The sequence below is a fragment of the Lynx canadensis genome, chromosome C1 (assembly GCF_007474595.2).
Source record: "Lynx canadensis isolate LIC74 chromosome C1, mLynCan4.pri.v2, whole genome shotgun sequence".
NCBI classification, from domain to species: Eukaryota; Metazoa; Chordata; class Mammalia; order Carnivora; family Felidae; genus Lynx; species Lynx canadensis.
In genome coordinates, this window is record NC_044310.1 from 163,883,051 (window position 1) to 163,904,467 (window position 21,417).

General features: G+C 51.0%; 2 protein-coding genes and 1 long non-coding RNA gene across 5 annotated transcripts; 2 read left to right on the forward strand and 1 right to left on the reverse strand.

Annotated features, from left to right (window-relative positions):
• Positions 1–226: 226 nt before the first annotated feature.
• Positions 227–4,211, forward strand: HOXD3 (homeobox D3). The gene is given in 13 exon segments (XM_030325585.1): positions 227–314; positions 929–1,551; positions 3,382–3,431; positions 3,433–3,520; positions 3,523–3,579; positions 3,582–3,632; positions 3,635–3,667; positions 3,670–3,767; positions 3,769–3,825; positions 3,827–3,890; positions 3,893–3,958; positions 3,961–4,076; positions 4,078–4,211. Coding segments are annotated over 12 exon segments (1,236 nt in total). The 5' UTR covers positions 227–314; positions 929–1,058; the 3' UTR covers positions 4,141–4,211.
• A 1,354-nt stretch (positions 4,212–5,565) lies between these two features.
• LOC115520851 lies at positions 5,566–19,150 on the reverse strand. 3 transcript variants are annotated; one of them, XR_003970874.1, is made up of 3 exons: positions 19,074–19,150; positions 9,003–9,463; positions 5,566–8,697 (listed from the first exon to the last, which is right to left on the reverse strand). It is a non-coding gene; the product is annotated as an uncharacterized LOC115520851 (long non-coding RNA). The 3 variants fall into 3 exon arrangements; XR_003970873.1 differs by lacking the exon at positions 19,074–19,150 and adding an exon at positions 18,649–18,770; XR_003970872.1 differs by lacking the exon at positions 19,074–19,150 and adding an exon at positions 18,603–18,770.
• Positions 19,062–21,160, forward strand: HOXD1 (homeobox D1). The gene is given in 3 exon segments (XM_030325580.1): positions 19,062–19,491; positions 19,494–19,706; positions 20,078–21,160. Coding segments are annotated over 3 exon segments (978 nt in total). The 3' UTR covers positions 20,413–21,160.
• The last annotated feature ends 257 nt before the right edge of the window (positions 21,161–21,417 follow it).

Below are 21,417 nucleotides of genomic sequence, written 5' to 3' on the forward strand. Positions count from 1 at the left end.
AAAGTTGTAACATGAAGCATTCTGCATTTACCCATGCTCCATGCATTTCAAATTCTAATCTCTTTACCAAGTTCTAGTGGTATCCACTTAAAAGTAGTGGAGGACAAAGTAAGAGTCTAGAAAAATGTAGATGAAAGAGAAGAAACATCTTTCTAACCTCAAAATAAGTTTGGGAGTCTTTAAGTGTTCTTGGTTTTTATCTCCTGGTAGATTTCACAGTGCTGACACACAGAGTTAACTGGGTGGATTCTCATCCCGGCACCAGAAAGTGGACTGTCTGGTCTCCATGAAAGATGCTGTGATTTTGAAACCAGGTGGGGGAGATACTTTTCTTCTTCTCCTCCTTCTCCTCCTTCTCCTCCTTCTTCTCCTCTCCTTCTCCTTCCTCCTCGTCCTCCTTCTTTTGAGAGTTCTGGCTGTTCTGAACTTTCTTTTTTCATCAAAACTGTGGGATGACCCAAAGATTGATTGATAGGTCCATTATTCACTCATTCAATAAGCATTTATTACACTTACTACATGTAGGGCACTGGGCTGGGTGTTAAGAATATATAGATGAATAAGACACAAGGAGCTCAAAGTCCAGTGGGAGAATCAGCCATTAAAATGTATGAATCCATAAGTGCTTTCCTATGCCATATCAAAAGCTATTTGACAATCTTGAAGAAAGAAAACATTATCTGGGGGGGGGTGGGGGAAGCCCCTTCTCTTGGATGGAGTTGAGCTAAAGAGTGGGAGTGGTCTTTTCATGTTTATAAGAAATTCCTTCTGACTTTTTCAAAGGTTCAAATAAGTTGAACTTCATAAAATCTCAGCTCCCCACTCTGAACTGGGTGGGCAGCAGAGAGCCTGGGCTAGCTAGTCCTTATACATCGACTGTCCTGTCAGTTACAGTCTCTCTGGGGCCTTTCGCTTTTCTTCTCCACAGGTCACCTGGTGCCTGCGGCTACCCCAGCCCTCTCGGGATTCGGCAGACAGTGGAGGTGGTGGTGAAGGAGACAGTGGTGGTCAATGTTATTGAGCAGGGTCAACAGACCCTGGAACTTCCTGAGTGCACGATGCAGAAGGCTGCTTACTATGAAAACCCAGGACTCTTCGGAGGCTACGGCTACAGCAAAGCCACTGACACTTATGGCTACGGCACTCCCCATCAGCCTTACCCACCCCCTGCCGCTGCCAACTCCCTGGACACTGATTACACGGGCTCCGCCTGTTCCATCCAGAGTTCCGCACCTCTGAGAGCCCCAGCCCACAAAGGAGCTGAACTTAACGGCAGCTGTATGCGTCCTGGCACTGGGAACAGCCAGGGTGGGGGGGGTGGCAGCCAGCCTCCCGGCCTGAACTCAGAGCAGCAGCCACCACAACCCCCTCCTCCGCCACCAACCCTGCCCCCATCCTCGCCCACCAATCCCGGAGGTGGAGCGCCTGCCAAGAAGGCCAAGGGTGGGCCCAATGCTTCTGGCTCTTCAGCCACCATCAGCAAGCAGATCTTCCCCTGGATGAAAGAGTCCCGACAGAACTCCAAGCAGAAGAACGGCTGTGCCGCTGCAGGTAGCTCTCTGAGGGGGCTCATCCCGGGCTAAGTCTCCTCCCCCCCCCCCCCCCCCCCCCCCCCCCGCACTGAGCCCCAGAGGCTAGCTCAGGCTCATCTAGGAATCAAGAGACTGGGGGCTAGAAGCGCAACTTTGGAGGCCACATGTCTAAATTCCTACTCATGCAGAAATGTCCTTTCTTTTTAGTGTCCCTGATTGGACCCATGCCCTTACAGTGACAGGGTGTTCCATTCCGGGCTGTTGGTGCCATTGCTGGACAAGTCCCATAGTTATTAATAGATAGCTCTTCCATATATTGACTTAACATTTGTTTTCCTGGGTGGCTGGTCATAACTTGGCTCCTTCTACCATCCAATAGCTCTTCGAAACTTGTGATTCCCCAAGCCTGGGTTTTAGGTATCTTACATCACACGAATCCCGTTCCCTTAAATTAATAAGAACTAAAGTCTGTGGAGGGCTATGTTAAGAACCATGGTAAGCGCTTTACAAGCACTATCTAATTTTCCAAAGAACCGTTTGAGGTAGGTATAGCCCCCATTTTACAGATAAAGGGTTAGACAGTGCGCAAGATCACAAAACCACAGAATGGGGCACTCGAATCCAACCGGAGCCTGCAAGACAGCCAGACTCTACTTGGTCCACGCCAGCCCAGTTCTCCCCATCCCAGCAAATCCATAATGGGGAGGAGCATATCTTAAGGGAAGGGGATATGCTCTAAAACAGGAGCAGCCTTGGATTTCTCTCCCTGAAAAGGGAGACCCCAGAGTTGGGAAGATCTTCTGTGGGTCTATTCAGGGTGGGCAGAAGAAGATGGGCAGGGCCAGGAGCTCTGAGGCCTACTGCCTCTCTCTGTTTAGCCTGCCTGGTCCCTAAATTTTCTGGCCTCGTGTCGTTTGATGCATTTTATCTTCAGATAGATGAATATGCTTCCAGGTCCAGGGCCAGTTTGAGGCATGGGATGTAACTACCTTGTTATCAAATCTCTGGTTTGCCTGCAACTCTCTGGGGCTGCTGCTCTTGGGGGAAAGTGCCTTCCAGCCGGTAAGCTCCTTCTCCTGCCCTCCCTCCCAGCTGCAAGTCCAGGCCCCTCCCTCCCAGGAGAAATCCATTTGTGTAACCAAGGAGGGAGTGGACAAGCTGCGGAGAGGTGGCAGGGGTACTGGAAACCAGTGTTCAGACTGCTGCTCCTAGCACTGCAATACTCAGAATGCACCCAGGCTGGTCTTGAAGCCCCTGAAACTCTGGAGAAGTATTTTTATGGCTTATCACTTCCCTGGGTTTGGGTGCAGCTGAGCTGGGGTGAGGTGCCATGATCTCATTCCATGCTTCCTGGGTGCCTTGCCCAGAGCCAGCCCCTCAGCCCCGGCAGAGGCTGGGAAGAATATTCAGAGAAGTCTGTTCCTTCTTTAAGGGGGTTGGAAGAGGGGGTAGGCCCTACCAGCTGCTACAGTTTCTCATTAAACTCCTCCACAGCCTTAGCCTTAGGGACAGGATGATGGACTAGGCTGAAGGGGAGGGGGTGGCAGAGTGAATCGGGACCTCAGAAGGCAGATGTGTGTGTGTGTGTGTGTGTGTGTGTGTGTGTGGCGGGGGGCGGGCGGGGGGGGGGGGGCTGGAGTTCAGGTGGCAACTCATAGGTATGGCTGGGGCCTGTGAAGTCCCGATTGGAATCTTACGTCGCAGACGCCCCTCCCTCATTCCAGCCAGCATTAAGATGGGAGGAGGGGGGAGGAGAGGAGGGATCCAGGGAAGCACCCGCTTTGGCCCGGATTGTCCTCCCCATCCCCCGCTCCCGCTCAGCGTCCCCTCTGTCTCCCTTCCTGCCCAGGAGAGAGCTGCGAGGATAAGAGCCCGCCGGGCCCAGCGTCCAAGCGGGTTGCGCACGGCCTACACGAGTGCGCAGCTGGTGGAGTTGGAGAAGGAATTCCACTTCAACCGCTACTTGTGCCGGCCACGGCGCGTGGAGATGCCAACCTGCTGAACCTCACGGAGCGCCAGATCAAGATCTGGTTCCAGAACCGGCGCATGAGTACAAGAAGGACCAGAAGGCCAAGGGCATCCTGCACTCGCCAGCCGGTCAGTCCCCGAGCGCAGCCCGCCTCTGGGCAGCGCCGCCGCCACGTGGCCTACTCGGGCCAGCTGCCGCCCGTGCCCGGCCTGGCCTACGACGCGCCCTCGCCGCCCGCCTTCGCCAAATCTCGACCCAACATGTACGGGCCTGGCCGCCTACACGGCGCCGCTCAGCAGCTGCCTGCCACAGCAGAAGCGCTACCGCGGCGCCCGAGTTCGAGCCCCACCCCATGGCCAGCAACGGCGGCGGCTTCGCCAGCGCCAACCTGCAGGCAGCCCGGTGTACGTGGGGGGCAATTTCGTCGACTCCATGGCGCCCGCGTCCGGGCCCGTCTTCACCTGGGCCACCTCTCGCATCCGTCTTCGGCCAGCGTGGACTACAGCTGCGCCGCTCAGATTCCCGGCAACCACCACCATGGACCGTGCGACCCTCATCCCACCTACACAGATCTCCTCGGCCCACCACTCGTCCTCAGGGACGCCTGCCCGAGGGCCCCCAGAACTGACGCATCTGTAGCGGCCGGCCACCGCCCCGAACTCGCGGCGCAATTACCTCTCTTGCTTTGGTGGCGGGGGTGGCGGGCGGGGGCCCGCGGGGGCAGCTCTGTGACCCCCTCCCCCTCGCTCTGGCCCGGTTGCCGCCTCCTGGGTCTCGGGCCAACAGCGGCCGAGGCGCAGGCGACTGGGCCTCCCCTCCAGGCGCTCCCTCCTTTGGGTGACTCGCCATAAATCAGCCGCAAGGATTGTCCTCTGTAACCCTGACAGTGCCATATACTGCGGACCGAGGGACTCTAATCTGGTAATGGTGTCCCGAAGGTAAGTCTGAGATCCACCGGCGGCGCGCTCTGCAGAGGGACCAGAGCCCGGACAGCCCCGGGCCTGGGCCCGCGTCTAGCTTAGTTGCGGAGACCTTAATTATATGCTCCTTCCCGTCCCGTAAGGATTGCATCGGACTCAACGACCGTATTTATTATTTGAAGCGAGTCATTTCGTTTCCCTGATTATTTATCCTCGTCTTAATGTATTATGTGTATATTTGTAGAATTCTCCAGCCGAGCTTAGGAACGCGCTCCCAGGCCGCGGGGGCCACGTCTCACCTCTTTAGTCCCCTTGCTCTGAACTAGTTGAGAGAGTAGTTTTGAACAGTTGTAACCGTGGCTGGTGTTTGTAGTTGTAAAGGATTAAGACCGCAAATTGTCCTCATGGGTATAGAGTCAGGCGGCCCCGTGGCGTGGCACGACACCCGTTACTCATTTCTCACAGCCGCAGCCCTCACCACTCGACACAGTTTATTGATTTCAAATTGTCTGGTACTATTTGAACAAATATTTAGAATAAAAAAATTTCTCAGTCGGAGTGTATCTGTGTTAATCAAGCACACTGGGAAGTAGATCGCTCTGCCTTTTATCTTTTGCACAATCCAGCAGAAGGCCCCCGAATAGGCTGACTCTTTGATATATCTATTTTTCATTTATTGGAATCTGGTATACGAATTGGTTCTGGGGATACTTGATTACATTGCAGCTATTGACATTGGTGGGGGGTGGAAATCTGAGGATGCAAACCCAGAAATGCCCCGGGGACGGGGCGGGGGGGGGGGGGATAATCTGGGTAGGGGCTTTGTGCTGTGCCTGCTATGCTATTTCCACCACCTTCTTTTTAGACATAAATCGACTTTTTAAGGTTGCATTTACACTGGGGAGGCCAGCTCTCACGTTTTCTGCGCTAATAAAAAATAAACTTTGAAAGAAAACTGACAATCAAAGAAAAGACACAAGAGAAGTTGTAAGAAAGAACTGAGCTCTGAAAAAGCTAAGGTGCACAAAAAGAACGATCATTTGGAGACACGCACCTAAGCTTTTTCTCTAGGAAATGCTGTCAGGACTTTTCCTTTATGATGGTTGGTGGTTCATTTCTCAAGTAAACAAACGTCCCCACGATGTAAAGTAATAAAAGTTTAATTAATGGAACACAACAAGTATAAACACCTTGTTATTCCGGTTTCTTTGTACAACACACGGGCAAAAATGTCTTCAAGGATTATATCCACTTTGTAATATTAGCCTGGCTTCGGCTAGGGGTGGACAAATGTCCACCCGCTTCTCTAGGAGGATACACTTGGAAAGCGCCTTCAGATAAGGTTCAAGTCTTTGTATTTCAGCAAAGTCAGCCCACGCATCTCTATTCGGTTTGACAAATAATACAGCTCCTACTACATCCCCCCCGTGACACGAGGTGAAATTCCCATTGTGTGGAAATAATTTAACTTCTAATCTTCTGGTGGAACAACAGTCGTTTCTATTTGGATGGTTGTGTTTCGCTAAATAATGATAGCTCAAATAATATCTAGTTCCCTTGTTCCTTGTTTTTAAAATGGCAATGTTAGATCGGGGTGGTAGGGATTATCCTTTGTGCAAAATTTCACTTTATCTGAGCAGGTTTAGAGTATACATGTTGTACAAGTGTATCAACAGAATAATGACTTCAACTGAAGGGATATTTTACCCATTTGCAAGGTTTAAAATTGTTTTCGATGAAACTTGCATCCATAGGCAGAATTTCTAATTGTCTTGTAAGAAATTATTTTTAAGCTATTAGGGAAGTCAAAGAAGAGCTTGCTGCCTTGCAGGGATTACAACAACCTTTCTTAACTGGCTAAATATTAAATAGATGAATTATCGGGCTGTTTAGATTCAGCCCGGTTTTCCCTCATCTCCTCTTCCTACCATAAATAATAATAAAAATACATAATGCATTATGGCTCCAGGCGTTTTCCAGCGCGGTGTGTTACCGCAGGAGTATCTGCTGAGTCTGCGGGTGTCTGCAAGGCCCCAAGTGTCATCTGCGGCTTAGGTCTCATGGATTAGACTTTAAACGGTGTCTAGGCCGGCTGACATCAGCTTCCTCTCACACTGATGCTCCAGAGAGGTGCGGGTCGGGGCTCCCTCTCCGGGCAGTTACCCGGAGGCACCCCTCTCTAACGGGGTGGGGGAGTTCGCTTGGGACAAATTGACTTTCTCTCACCTTTGGTGACAGGTTTCCTCGGGGCTTCCTAGAATGGCTTGGATTCTTTCCTGCCCTCGGCGTGTCATGTGATGGGCACACTCCCGCCGCTCCTGGCGCGGGGAGGAGGGCGCGGTGGCGAGTCTGGGGAGGCGCTTCCCGCGCGGCCGCCGGCCAGGGCGAGAGGAGGGCCTGCAGCACAGCCATTTAAAACTTCATAAATTATAAACAAGCCGCCTTGGCCTTCGCCATAAATTCTGCTCCTTTTGAGCCCGCAATTAGTGTTAGGAAGCACCGGAGTCTAAACACAACCAAACGCCCTCTGAGGCCCAACTGCCCAAGGTTGCAAACCTTTATTTATTTCCCAGTACCACCCCCCTCTGCACCCCGAGGTCTGCGCATACAGTCGCCTCCTCCCCCGCCAGCGGTACACTCGGTTGGGTTCCCGCTCGGCGAGGGAAGGTCACAATAGCTGCTCTATCGGCGGAGGCGCCCGCCTCCTCCCTCCCGGGCCTCGGGAAAGCAGAAAGAAGAGCGTGGGGGAGGGGAGCACCGGCTGGGCAATGGCGCTCTGGGCCCAGGCCTCTCCTTCCCGGGGAAGTGGGGGGGAGTGTGTGACCTGGAGCGGGAAGGGGCATGCTGGCAGGAGACGGAAACCTCCACCCCAGCCGTGACTTTCGCCCGAGACGGCCGCGTGGGGTACAATGGGGGAGCGCACAAGGCCTCGACTGTCCGGCGCTAGGTTGAGGGCGCCGAGCAAGCCGGGCTTCCAGGAGCGGCTGCGCCTTTGTGTGCGCAGCTTCCCCAAGGGCTCCGCGTCGGGAAAAGGCCTCACAATGGCACTGTTGGGCCTACGCCTGGAGGTGGGGAAAGGCCGGGCCTCGCTTTGGGCATCGGTCTCTGGGAGGTTTCCCCCCTTTGCTGCTCCAGAGGGGGACGTGGCTCTCTGGCTCAGGCCTTGACCAGCTCGCTTTTTTTTTTTTTTTTTTTTCCCTATAGAGGCGGCGGGGAGCGCTGGGGGAGGGGAGGGATCAGCGAGGTTGTGGGGGATCATCCTGAGGCCTGAAGAAAGGGTCCATGGATGGGGGTGGCAGCGGTTTGGGAGCCCCTGTTGTTCTGTCCAGGCAATCAAATGTTAATTAATTTGGGTAGAGAGGAGGCTGCAAAAATGGCCCGCAGTAGAATGGGAGGTGGGAGTGGGAAAAGATTTAGCTATAAGGAGACCTTGCCGTGGCTACCAGGAGAAACTCAGGCCCAGCCAGGAGTGGGGTAAGAAGACCCAACTGAGCTAGCCAGGGGTACGGGACGTGTCAGAGGAAAGGTCTGAAGAGCAGTCCTGGCCCCTGGAAAGGCGGTAAGAAAGGGCGATTAAGTAAATGTTCTGCCTCCTGGCTTTCAGACCTCAGCCTCATCCTGGGTCCTGACAGAGAAAAATCCGCCTCTGATGGAATCATTAAGTTAACCATCCATTTGTACCATTTCTTTGTACAGGCTTTCAAATGAGAGAGAATGATAGAATATAGAGTGAGTACTTTCCCCCTGGTGCAGCCCCAAGCCTAGTCCCTATCACAGACACATCAGCCAAATCGGTTTCCCAGGCCCCAGAGGCTGCTAACAGGATTTTTTGGATTTCTATCTGTAAGGAGTATTAAAAGACAGTAATTACCTATACTAGCTTCCCATTTCTTCTCCCTCCCCCCATTCTGTACAAGCCAACCCACCTTGAGTGAAGTGCATCTTCTCAGTCATAAGTCTTGGGAGCCTAGGCTCTCCATCTGTTGAGGTTTGTTCATTAGGGAGGGACAAGGGGATGTATGTGGGTGTATGTTTGAATAACAAAGAAGAAACCCAACATTCTAATGAAAAGTGTTGCTCTGCTTGACCTGGAGGAGCCAGAAGCTTGTTTACACTGTCAGTGTTCAAGGGACAGTCACAGGCCTGTTTGCTTTTATCCTGAGGATTAGTTGAAACTTTCTCTCCCAGTAAAGAACTGGTTAATCCCAGTTACAGATCCAGGAAGGTCCTCTTCATCTGGGAGTTCTTGGTGTTACTTCCGTCCTTCTTTCAGAAACTGTAAGGGAAAAAAAGGGGGGGAATGAAGAGAAGTTGGTGAGTATTAAATAAAATAAAAAGAGGGGCAGGAGGCCCCAGTTCCCACAGGCCTACAGCCTCACCACTTTAGGGCACTGTGCCTTCCCAGAGAGGATATAGCTACCGGTGAGCAGACTTCTCCCTAGACACTTTGGACACAGTTGAGACACAGTTGAGACTGAGTCACCAGCCATACCCTCCACCATCTCTGAGCACTGGCTCACTCTTGCAGAGGGCCCGGATGGAGAGGAAAAACGACTGGGTAGGTGAATCCTCTGTACTTACAGCATTGTTTGGTACTGGTGGTGGGTGAAGATCATCACAGAGGGTGAAATTTTAGTTTTCACTGTTCCCCTCTCTTCTGGTGCAGCTACACATGCCCTTAATCCTTGGGGCCCAAAGTTGGTACCAAATGGATTTACACACCTGGCCCAAAGTCCACGCCTAAACACCTCCCTCAGGTCTCATAAACCACCTTGGCAAGTTGGAATGGTACAAGGGGAATTCAAGGACCCACTTTCATGCCATGGGCAGCCTGAAGCACAGTGAACAAAAGTTTCCTTCCACACATGAAGAAGAGGAAATGTAAATGGATGTCCAATCATTTGCAGTAGCAGAAGCAGTGAAAGGTCCCTAGGAGATTTGCAAGGTGGGCAATAGTAGGTAAATCCTCTTGTCCTAATCCTGTGGCAAAATATCTTGACTGGTTCCTATGGTAGTCTGGATCAATTTATGGAAGAATAAATCTGGAAAATAATGAAAATGGGATGTTTACATCAGTAAGAGTCCAAGGAGGAGACTTTAAATAGGATTTGTGGATAACAGATGAAGTGTTTTTACTGGAAAGCAGGCCTAAAATCAGGCCAAGAGGACCTGTTGGGCCACGGCCTTTCCGAAAGAGGGGAGAAGAGCCTAGCTGCCTTGGAGGAGACCAGGGAGAAGGCCTTTTGATGGCTCTATTGTTCCAAGCGCATGCCCTACAAATACCCCATCCCTCCCCGTCTCTTCCGCAAGGGCAGAGCGGGGAAACTGGGTCGGTCGGTTGGGCCGAGCTCGAAGTAGCGACAGCGCTGGCACCAACCTCTCGGCCCTTCTGCGGCCCCTTGGGGCGGCAACGGCGCGCCATTCCGTCGCAGGCCCAAAACACACAAAGGAAGCCCCCACCCGTCCTCAGATGTGGGGACACTCTGGGGAGGAGGCTGGCGTGGACCCCGAGTCTGAGCACCTCCCTCCCCCGCGGGGAACAATAGCCGCCGCCTCCCCGGGGCGGCCGGGCGGTCGCGCGGCACAAAGGCCGGCTCCGGGCCGCGCCACCATGTGACGCGCGCGCTCGTTCCGCGCTCTCCGGCCTGCAGCCCGGCGCAGTCAGCAGAGAGCCGGAGCGGCCAGGCTGCCTCAATCCACCTGGCACACTTTCCGAAAGACAAACGGTGAGTTAATCACCCAACCGGCTGGCGGCCGCGTCCCCTCTCGCCGGCGACGAGGCCTGGGGAGGGGTGGGGCGGGGGGGGGGCTTGGGTGAAGGATTTCTCAGTGTGTGTCGAGGGTCGGGGGGGGGGGTGGGTGGCGGGAGAGGTTAGTCCTATTAGAATTCATCAATCACCCGGTGTGCACTCTTCACTCGACAGCGGTTCCTCCTACTTCAGAGCAAGTCTGGGCCAGCTGGGAGCCGACCAGAAACCGCAAGCAGAGGAGACACAGGCACCCGGGGTGAGCGCTCACGGAGGGCGCGACCCGCTGCCCCAAGCTCTGCGGCGCGAGGCCGGACACCCCCCCCCCCCCCCCACTACCCGGTACTCCCGGCCGCCTGCCGGCCCGCCTCCGGACCCCTTGCAGCCCACGGCTCTCCTAAGGGGCGGCCCCCGCGCCCGCCCCAGACGCACGGAGACTGTATACCCTGCCCCCCCCTGCTCCCCGCCCCCCGTCACACCCTTAGCGCAGCTGTACCCCTGGAAAGGGAAGAGGAAAATCCCAGGTTTCACAGACACTATGTAAGAGTCTTAAAAAAAAAAAAAAAAAAAAAAAAAAGATTCCCAGGGGACTAGAATTCAGGGATGGGGCAGAGCTAGTTTAGTTCTCTTATTTACCTGCAGGAGTAATTTATTTGGAAGGAAGCAAGGGTATCCCTGTTAAACTTGGAACTAAACCTGAATGCCATATAAAAAGAACAATTAAATATACGTAAAATGCCAACCATAATGATATGCCTCTCTCTTTTCAAGTGTGAAGGAAGGACTGGAGTATTTTTACTTCAGCTCTTTTGGGGTTCATTTTAGAAATACCAGAAAGGGATAGACTGAAAACTGTGAGCGTTGGTGGAGGGAGAGAGAAGGAGGTCATTAGCATTAGAGCTGTTTGCAGCAGGAGGTCATGGGTAAAGTGGGTGGTGAAGCGTTCTTACGGTGGTGCTTGTAGTCCTCGGTAAGTTCTAAGAAAGTTTCAGGCTACCCCCTCTTTTACCCTCTTTTTGAGTGACATCAGCTGAGAAATTTCTGACGTTAGTTAAAAGTTGTTGCCTTAGCCTATAGGAAGAGCCCCTGAAAGACAAAATCCCAGCTCCTCCCTCCCTGTCTTCTCTCTCAGCATCCTCTCAGGTGGAAATTAACTTGCTTTGGAGAGATGTTCTACTATCATTTTACTTTAGATAGATAGAAGCTGTAGCATTAAGTCTTGCACAGTGTCCTGAATTCTTTAAGCAATTAAAATACTGGTCCTCTTGTCCTTGGGTCAGAGTCTCTCTCTCTCCTTGCCTTTCAGCAATACCTGCTGAACAGCTCCTGTGTGCACTGTGTTGGGCTTTGAGATCTAAAAATGGGTCACTAATAGTGTATGCCTTTTGATCTACTGGGGAAGAAAAAGAATCCTAAAACTGTGACAGACGCTAGAACAGAAGTATGGCCTAAAGGTTCCTGGAATAAAGAGAAGGAGCCACTAACACAAGTGTAGTGTCAGAAAAGGCTTCTCAGAGGAGGTGAATTTTGATTCCTGAAGTATGAGCTTTTTAGGTCTAGGAAGGAAGGACATACTCGGTGGAAAGAGCAGCACACGCAAGCAGGGAGGGAAGAAAGAACAAGGTCTAGACCTGGAACAAAGAGAGTTTGGAGTAGAGTATCTGGCTGGCAAAAGAGGTTGTATGAGGTCCGTGGAAAGGAGTCTGGAATTAATCTGCAGGCAGTGAGAAGCCACTGAAGTTTTTAAACTGGGACATGACGTTATCTATTTGGAAAGCTTGCTCTTTGGGAGGGATGCTGTGTCTGACTGGAGGAGGGATAGGAGGCAAGAAGGAAAGAAGAAGGGGAAGCTGCTGCAATAATCCAGCCTAGGGAGGAACTAAGGTAACGAGGATGAAGAGGGAAGACATTTAGGAGGACAAATTCACAGGACTTGCTGACAGTTGGACAAGTGAAAGAGGAGTTATGGATGTTAATCCCTAGGCTTCTATTTAGAGGCCCTGATTGGGTAGCCAGGTCATTCACCAAAATGAATACAGGAAGGGGAAAAAGAAGATTTTGCAGGGGGAAACTAAGGACTTCTGTTTTAGGTCTACACTGTATTTTCTGTTTTGCTGATACATTGTATGACCCTAAACAATACACTTAATCTTTCTGGCCTTCAGTTTCATCTTCAGTGAAACAGTCAATAGATATCTACCTCATAAGTTTATCAGTAAAGTTGCGTGTGTGTGTGTGTGTGTGTGTGTGTGTGTGTGTGTGTGTGTGTTATCTTCACCAGGTATCTTCACCAGGTCTAAATGAGAATCACAGGCAAAGCTAAAACCGAGGGAAAACATCCTCTTACCCACACCATGCTGATCAATAACTTAGATCCTGGATGTCCAGTGAGAAATAAGTCTCAGGAAAATTAAAAACAACACCTACTGCTTCCCAGATATTGAACACAGGCTAATGCTTAGGACTAGGTCAGATCATATTGCTAATTAGAACTCCTCTGCTTCCGGAGGGTACTCTCCAGGGACACATGCAGAAATGTGGTCTTGGTATCAGACCACTAAGGAGGAGGCCTCTTAGCAGATGTCGGAAAGCTTTTTTATATCATGTGTCTTTCAGGGAATGCTTGAAGCCACCCACTCTCTCTGAATCTCCTTAGGCTTTCTCGGGGCACAGGGCAGTACAGGAAAGAGTGCTGAACGTCTGACCTTGGCCATTTACATTGGGTGGGATAACGACCAACAGTTTATCTTTTCTGTGTCGCCATTACTATTTGTAAACTAGAATTATGAAAGGATCAAACAAGATAAAAAAGAATGGCATTTTTGGAGATGCTATAAGGATAAGTAAAAGGTATTATTCTTTATTTATCAGACTGGCAAAAATAAAAACTTTTACTATCCCACTGACTTGGCACGGGTATGAGGTAACAGGAATTCTCATATGTTGCTGGCAGAAGCATAAAGTGATTCACATCTAAGGAGAGCAATATGGCAATCTGCGTCAAGATTGCCAGTGCACATACTTTTGACTAAGTAATTCCATGTCTGGGGATTTTTCTAATAGGTTAAAAACTTGAACATGTGTTTGTAATGGGAAAACAATGAATAATAAGCGAAATATCCATTAATAGGGGATTAGTTAAATAAATTGTGGTAGGTGTGTACAGCAGAACAGCATGAAGTTGTAAAAATAAGCCAGGAAGTTCTGTATGCATTTATAGGAAATGATCTTCAAGATACAACAGGGGAAAAAACATGGTGCGAGAGAGTCTGTCTGGTACACCATCATTAAGCAAAAAAACCAAAAAAAGAAAAAAAAACCAAAAAAAAAAAAAACGTGGGGGGATTTATAGATAGATAGAAACGTATAAGGTATCTCTGGAAAGACATGTAAGAAACTCTTAACTGGTGCCTATGTTGAAGGAGAACTAGGTGATGGGAGAAAGATGCTCACTGCATACCACTGTGTACCCTTTGAATCTTGAACCATGTAAATTTCAATGTATACCCTATTTAAAAAATAAAGGAGAAAAAGATTAGTACAAGTGTAACCGACCTGGGTATACCTGTGTTCACACGGTCCTAAATTTGTACTATCCAGTTACATTAATGGAAAGACACCTCTGGTTTTGATCCCCTAGGGGTCAAGCTCAGCAGGAAATGAGGGGATCCTTAACCCTTGCGTGGTGGAGGGGGTGGGGACCCAGATCCATCTCTGCCTTCTCTAGGAGTAGCTCAAGGTTGGGCCTCAGAAGTCTGGAGCACCAGTTCAGCAAGTTGCAAAGGGAGGCCAGCAAGCCTCCCAGGCAGTCACACTGCCTGTGTGGCCTCCCAGAAACAAGGGTGTCTCCTTCAACACTGCTCTGCTTGCTCAGCATTGACCCTGCCACAGTGCAAAGGAGGGGCTGTTTTACTCTTTCCTCTTCGTACACTGTGGACAGGCAGCAGACTGTAGACAGTCGGGAGACCCAAGTTAGTTCCCTCATTTTTTGCAGGGTAGTTTTGTCTTTTTTTTTTTTTAATGTTTATTTATTTTTGAGAGAGAGAGAGAGACAGAGCAGGAGTGGGGGAGGGGCAGAGAGCAAGGGAGACAGAATCCAAAGCAGGTTTCAGGCTCTGAGCTGTCAGCACAGAGACCGATGCGGGGCTTGAACTCACAGACTGCAAGATCATGTCCTGAGCCAAAGTCGGATGCCCAGCCGACTGAGCCACCCAGGTACCCCGATAGTTTTGTCTTTTAACCACTGAGTAAAGTTACTTCCTCTCTGAAATGAGGGGTTCAATGTCACTCATCTCTAAGGGGCCTTCTTGCACTGACATTTTATGACATCTTGATCTTTAATCAAAGGAAGAGTTACAGCTTAGGCCAAGGGACATTTCATTCCCTCTGGCTCCCCGGAGCTCAGATGTTCATTCCAGACAATTTGGGAGAGGTGGAAGGAAAGAAGAGTTGGCTCCGCCCTCTTGAGACTCCTATTCCTACTCCTCCTTCCTTCTTTCCATTACCTCAGAACTACTCTACATTTTCTCTAAAGAGACTGGGAGAGACAAACGCCTTTCACTTCCTACCTTACTGGCATCCCTAAAGCCAAGTTAGGAAGGTGACAAGGAGCGGAAGCCAGGTCTCTGCAAAGCACTATTTTATCAGCAAAACTTGGGAAAGTTCTACTGACTACTACTTAAGGATATTTTATAAAACTTCACCCCAACTAGACTTAGGCTGCCAAACCAAAATGTGAGAGCCATTTCACATTCTCTGCCCCTACCACCCAAGAGGCTTCTGGGCACTGTTCAGGTATAATGTTCCCGCTAGCCATGAGCTCTCATGATGCTAGCCAAGGGCCCCTCCCACCGAATTACCCCTCTCTTCCCACATTGCCCACCTCAATTTCTGAGAGGCAGAAATTCTCAAAATATGGTTCCCAAGAACCCTGCTTGAGAATCACTCAAGAGGCTTATCACAACTCCTACTGGAGTCAGGCATAGTAGATAAAAATCTCTTGGGTGGGCTCAGGAACCTGCACTTTTAAAGAAGCTTCTATGCTGATTTCCACCCACATGAATTGGTTTTGGGAGCCGTTATCTAAAGATATCTTTTATCCGATATTAGTCATGGTAAAAACACACCATTCTGTCCATTTTTATTTCTGTCCAACAAACATTCTTGTATGTTACTGTGTGCCAGGCAAGGGCTTGACCCATGAGCCTTTCATTCACAAAGCTCTCAGGGAAAGGCACAGCTCTCCAAACTGTTTTCCTCAAGGAGGGTCCTGTTATCAGGCTTCTGATAGGTTTAGAATTCCTGTCCTTCACCCCCACTTCCATCATGGGATGACTGAAGGCTTCTGCAGAGAACTACAAATCTTGCTTGAGAGAAAAGCCCAGAATCCACCCCCCATTCCCCCCCCTCCACTTTTCACCCCAACAAGCAAGAGCCCTTCTACCCTTTGGGGCTGTGGAGCCAAAAGTCTGCATGTGCTCAAAGCGTCTCCAAGGGTAACATGAAGAGGCTCGTGGAGAGGGGTTGCAAGAGGCTTCTTAGGAACAACTGTAAACATACAGAAGACCAGAGTGTCACCCTCCCTCACTTCTGTCTTCTGTCTGCAGGAGAAAAAAAAGTTTGTTGTTTGAATGAGAGACAAAGGTTGTCATGGGGGGTGGGGTTTCAGGGTGGCTGCCCTGGTTAGCAGTATGGGAGAGATTTCAAAGCATTCCTACATCAAACACAACCTGGCAATCAGGCCCCTCTGCTGTCACCTCCTGCTGAGAACTCACAGCACCCGGACCTGGCAGGGCAAGTGACCCTTGGGAATTCATGACTTGAACAAGCAATAAAATTAGTAAGACATTTCTCCCATACTCTGTGAACATCTAGGAGACAAACTTTAAAGTTACTCAAAATATCCTATGTTCACATCTTTCTGCATATAGCTCCTCCAATAATATCTTCCAATCTCTCCTTAGAGAACTATAGATTCACATTCTTCTGGAGTAGATTTATAGCATAGTCGAGACCTGTGCCAGAAATGAATCCCTTGTTCCTTTGGTTTGAGAGTATCTTTTTTTGTGCAGCCTAGACCTCCCCTAACAAAATGTTCTTACACAGTAGGTCCTTGGGAAATGATGAATCTGAGTCTGAGATGACCAGAGTCTCGGCTCCAATATGAATAAGTCAAGGACCAGTCCAGGAGTTGAGATGGCAGCTCTTGGCCCAAGGTGTAGGATATGCCAAAGCCTGAGAGGTTAAAGGGAGTAGAGAGAAGGACGAACAGAATGTAGCTCTCTGTACGCAATGATCATTGAACTGCAATTGGGTCTGAACGAATATTGAACACCCTCCTCCCGGCAACTCTCACTCATAGTTCTGAAAACAAAACAATACAATTTTAAGAAAAAAATCTCATTCTCTTTTAGGACATTTTCTTCCACCAGCGAAGTTCAATCTCCAAAATTTTGCTTCAGAGAAACAGTGTAGACAGCTCACGGGTGGATCAAAGTCAATGCTTAATTGTGACAGGAAGGACCCAACCTTTGCCCCAAGTGCTTAGCAGCAGAAGCCTGGTCTCTGTTGCAATGAAGTTTGCCAAGGCACCTAGGCTGCCTGTTTTCCCTGAAACCTTAGAGCAAAGGCCCTTAGTGTGATAGGTTTTGGTCAGATCTGCCGGGCAATTAGGCTTAGTTTTCTGTCCTACATCCTGAGTTGCAGCCTGCAGGATGCCTTCTCCAAAGAGGTTTAGAAGGCCATCTTCCTTCTTGACCTGCTGGGCTTCTGGGCCTAGGAGTTGTGATTAACCGAAAACCTTTCGAGAGAAAGACTGATTTAGACAGAGGTGTGCATGCTAGGTCACTATCCTGGTAAAAACTGGCTCTTAAAGTCTAGCCAGGGGTGCATGAGGTGTTATGTGAACTCAGCAGCATCTGGGTCGCTGATATTTTTGTATGGCCATCAGAGTTGGGGACAGCAAAAAAATGTTTCTACATATAAGTCTCAGCTAGGTCTGAAGAGCTCTACCATTCCCTGTCCAGAGAGCTAGAAAAGAGACTCTATTTTTCTCTTTCAAAGAACTATTTAGGACTTTTGTCATCTGATTGGCTAAAGGAAAAGACTGAAGTAGCAACATCAAGTTTGAAGGGCCATCTTCAGCACAGGATTCCATTTCCCAACCAAATCCCAGAACTCCAGCAGTGCCGCAACACCAGAACTATTAGCTTTGTTCTCACTCCTAGCTGGGTACCCTCCACCTCCCCCCTCCCCACCTTGGCTCAACTTCAGCCTCACCAGGGTAACACTTCCGGTGTGGCTCTGTTTATTCACAGGTTCACATCCCTGTAAGGAACTGGCTCCCCGGACTGTGATGGCTCCCATTTTCCTGGCTTCCTCAGAGTGGAATTTAGGCAAGGGCTCAATCGCTCTTGCATGACAAGTGATCAGTGAAACAATAATAAAACCTCCGTCACCATAACTAAGAGGCTATAATAGATCAAATTCTCAAGGGCACTTGAATAAGTCAAGAGTAGACCGTATTCACACAGTTTTAGGAAGCCACCCTCTCTCATGACTGCTGTGTGTAAATAACATTTATTTATATAGTTTTGCTATTTTCCTGCAGCCCCAAAGAAATGTTCAAGGAAGTTGAAAAGTTTGTCCATGTAAAGCCGGTCTTTGTAACCTTTCTAGTCTTCATTTCCTGTGCCAGTTGCACTTTTATTTCCCGTCTCTTCCACGCTCAGTAAACAAAACCGTATTATCAAGGGAAAGACGTGAGCCCATTAACATTGTGAGCCCTCAGATTTCACTCGCAAGAGACGACGCAGCACTTATCTGATGGAACAGAAGCTTTAATTGCTTCAAGGTACGAGCCCGTCCAAACCTCTGAGATCTGACGGCTCCCTGGGAAGCCTCTGCACCCTCCAGCCAAGCGCCCAGCCAGAGCGTGCGCAGCCCGGGTGCGGGAGCCAGCCTCCCGGAGAGGAGCACGAGCGTTCAACCACAAGCAGATGCTGTATTTGGATAACCCAGTTATGGGGGAAGCCTGGTAAACTTCTCCGCAAGGCAGAAACCTTATCTTTTGTCCCAATCAAAAACCTGGCGCTCCAACACTCGCCCCCACCTTGACTCCACAAACGGTAAGAGCGGAAACTGAAGGGACTCTGCCGAAGTAACGTGAAAATCTAGTCTAAACGTGAAGATCTGATGCCGCCCCAGGTACACAGCGCCTAGGGCACAACATTCAGTCCGGTGAATCGGAGGCAGGCTGAAAGCGAGGGAAAAGTAAACACGTCCTCTAGGTTTAGGGGAAGGGTAACACCAGTGCCAGGAAAACCGAAAGCGCATAGGGCTCTGAACAGTGACCACGGGTCGAACTCCAAGCTCCCTTTTAACCCCTTCCCCACCTCAGTGCCCACTATCCGCACCCGAGGGATCAGCCACCCACCGATCCAGAAGAACAAGCGTCTCGCCCTCTATCCTCTCGTCCTCACCCGAGCGGCTAGTCTTGCCTTTCTCCTCCCGCTTCGTCCAGTGCCCGTCCCGGGGGGCAGGCGTCCGGCGCTCTCGCCCCGCCCTTCTCCACGCCGCCCCGGGGCCGCGCCCGCTCTCCCCGCGGCCCGGGGGCGCTGGACGGCGGCCACCCGCAGGTTTGGCAAAGTTGGCGGCGGGGCAGGCGCGTGGAGCAGCGCGCCAGTCGGGACCCCGTGCGGGGCAGGCGCCCATTGGCCGGCCAGCGCCACGTGGCCACCCCCGCTGCTATATTAGGCCACTATTTACCTCCGGCCCGCTAGCCATGGCTCGGCGAAGGCAGTTCGGGTAGAGAGGAAAGGCGGAACGGCGCAGCCCGCGGCGGTCCTGCCCGGCCCCGCGCTCGGGCCCCCGCTCAGGCGGGTGGGCCGGAACCATGAGCTCCTACCTGGAGTACGTGTCGTGCGGCAGCGGCGGGGGCGGCGGCGACGCGCTCAGCTTCGCGCCCAAGTTCTGCCGCGCCGACGCCCGGCCCGTGGCCCTGCAGCCCGCCTTCCCCTTGGGCAGCGGCGACGGCGCCTTCGTCAGCTGCCTGCCCCTGGCCGCCGCCCGACCTGCGCCTTTGCCCCCGGCCACCCCCGCACCACCCCCCGCGCCGCCCTCGGCCGCGCCCTCCTACGCGCAGTGCACCCTGGAGGGCGCCTACGAGCCGGGCGCCGCACCTGCCGCGGCAGGGGGCGCGGACTACGGCTTCCTGGGGCCGGGGCCGGCGTACGACTTCCCGTGCGCGCTCGGGCGGCCGGCCGACGACGGCGGGGCGCACGTCCACTACGCCACCTCAGCCGTCTTCTCGGGCAGTGGCTCGTTCTCCTCAGCGGCCAGGTGGATTACGCGGCCTTCGGCGAGCCCGGCCCCTTGACGGCGTGTCTGAAAGAGCCAGCCGACGGCCACCCTGGGACCTTCCAGACCGCGTCCCCGGCCCCTGGCGCCTACCCCAAGTCTGCGTCCCCGGCCTCCGGCCTCCCCGCCGCCTTCAGCACCTTCGAGTGGATGAAAGTGAAGAGGAACGCCCCTAAGAAAAGTAAGTATCTGGGCCTTGGACGGACGCGACTGGGGTTGGGATCGGAGCCTCCTCCGCAGAATTGTGCTGGGAGCGCGTTGCGGCTGCCCCTCTGGACGGCGATTTAGGATTTAGGAAGGAAATGCGTCCCGCAGCGCTGTTAAAGTAGGCGCATTCCATTGAGCGTGCCCCAAGTACACGCTCCGAAAATGTGCCAGGCATTGAGGAAATTTCGGGAAGGCGCTCTCCGTGGGGCGTTTCTTCTGGCACAACTTGCGTCTACAGAGACCCAGGAGAGCTGAGCTGTGATTTTGATTCTCACCGGCCCCGCTGCTCGCCCGCGTTCTATGTCCGCGTCCTCTCACCCACCGATGCCCTGTCTTATGTTGCAGGCAAACTCGCCGAGTATGGAGCCGCTAGCCCCTCCAGCGCGATCCGCACGAATTTCAGCACCAAGCAACTGACAGAACTGGAGAAGGAGTTTCATTTCAATAAGTACTTAACTCGAGCCCGACGCATCGAGATAGCCAACTCCTTGCAGCTGAATGATACGCAAGTCAAAATCTGGTTCCAGAACCGCAGGATGAAACAGAAGAAAAGAGAACGAGAAGGGCTTCTCCCCTCGGCCACCCCTGTGGCTTCCCTCCAACTCCCCCTCTCAGGAACGAGCACCACCAAGTCTGACAAGAGCCCAGGGAGCCCTTCTCAGGCCCAAGAGCCCTCATGAGGTTTAGTCTCGGGGCTGAGAAACCTTGGCCTGCAGAAGTCATAGGTCACCTCACCCCTGTCTAGACTTACTAGCTCAGTTTGGGATAGAGGTTTCACTTGGGAAACGAAGTATCCTAGTCGGCTTCTGAGTTCCAGGCTGTAGGTGTACAGATACCAATTTGAGGTCTCTTAAGCCACTCGTTTGTGTTTTATTTGTGTCTTATCAGGGAAAAGGTGCCCAGCTGCCAGCCCAGCCCTGCTGCTATGTCGCCTAACTTAGTCATATGCAATTCTTGGGTGCCGAGTGCAGAGTTGCTGATCTCTGACAACCCCTGATGTACTCAGAAGAACATCTACCCAAAGTTTTCCAGATTTTAATTTAAAGGACGGGCTACATGTATTCAGCTTGAGATGACCAAAGCTAGTTAGGGCCTCCTTGATGTAGCTAAGCTGCTTCAAAGATGATCTTCACATTTGCACTCCAGTTTTGTTGTTTTTTTCTTTAAAAAGCAGTTTCTACCTCTTCATGTGCCTGAGTGAAGATACAATCGCTGTTTAGTTAGTAGCTGAACAAATCCACAGGGTGGGTGAAGATTCGAACCTGAACTACACCTTGACACCAACTACTCAGACTTGAATGTAAATATATACAGTATGTATATATTTTTAAAATGTTTGCTTGCAATGAACTTCTACATGGCATTGAATGTCATAGCATGTAAAGAGTTCGAACTTTTTTTTTGTAATAAAAATTACAGAACCTGCTACTCTCTGTTTTTCCTTACGCTCCTTTCATTTCCATGATTTTTCTTAAAAGCTAATGGGGTTTCTTCAATTTGGAATTTCTTGATTCTGCTCTGGGAAATTTTTGACTGTAATAACTTTAAAAAGTAACAAACACATTTTTATAGGTTGTTTACACAAACAAGTAACGGACAATTATCTGAGCAGTTTAAGGTGAAAAAAACCTACTCTGCCAAATATTCAAGTAACTAAGGAGGTACTATACTTTAAGTGCCTGAGT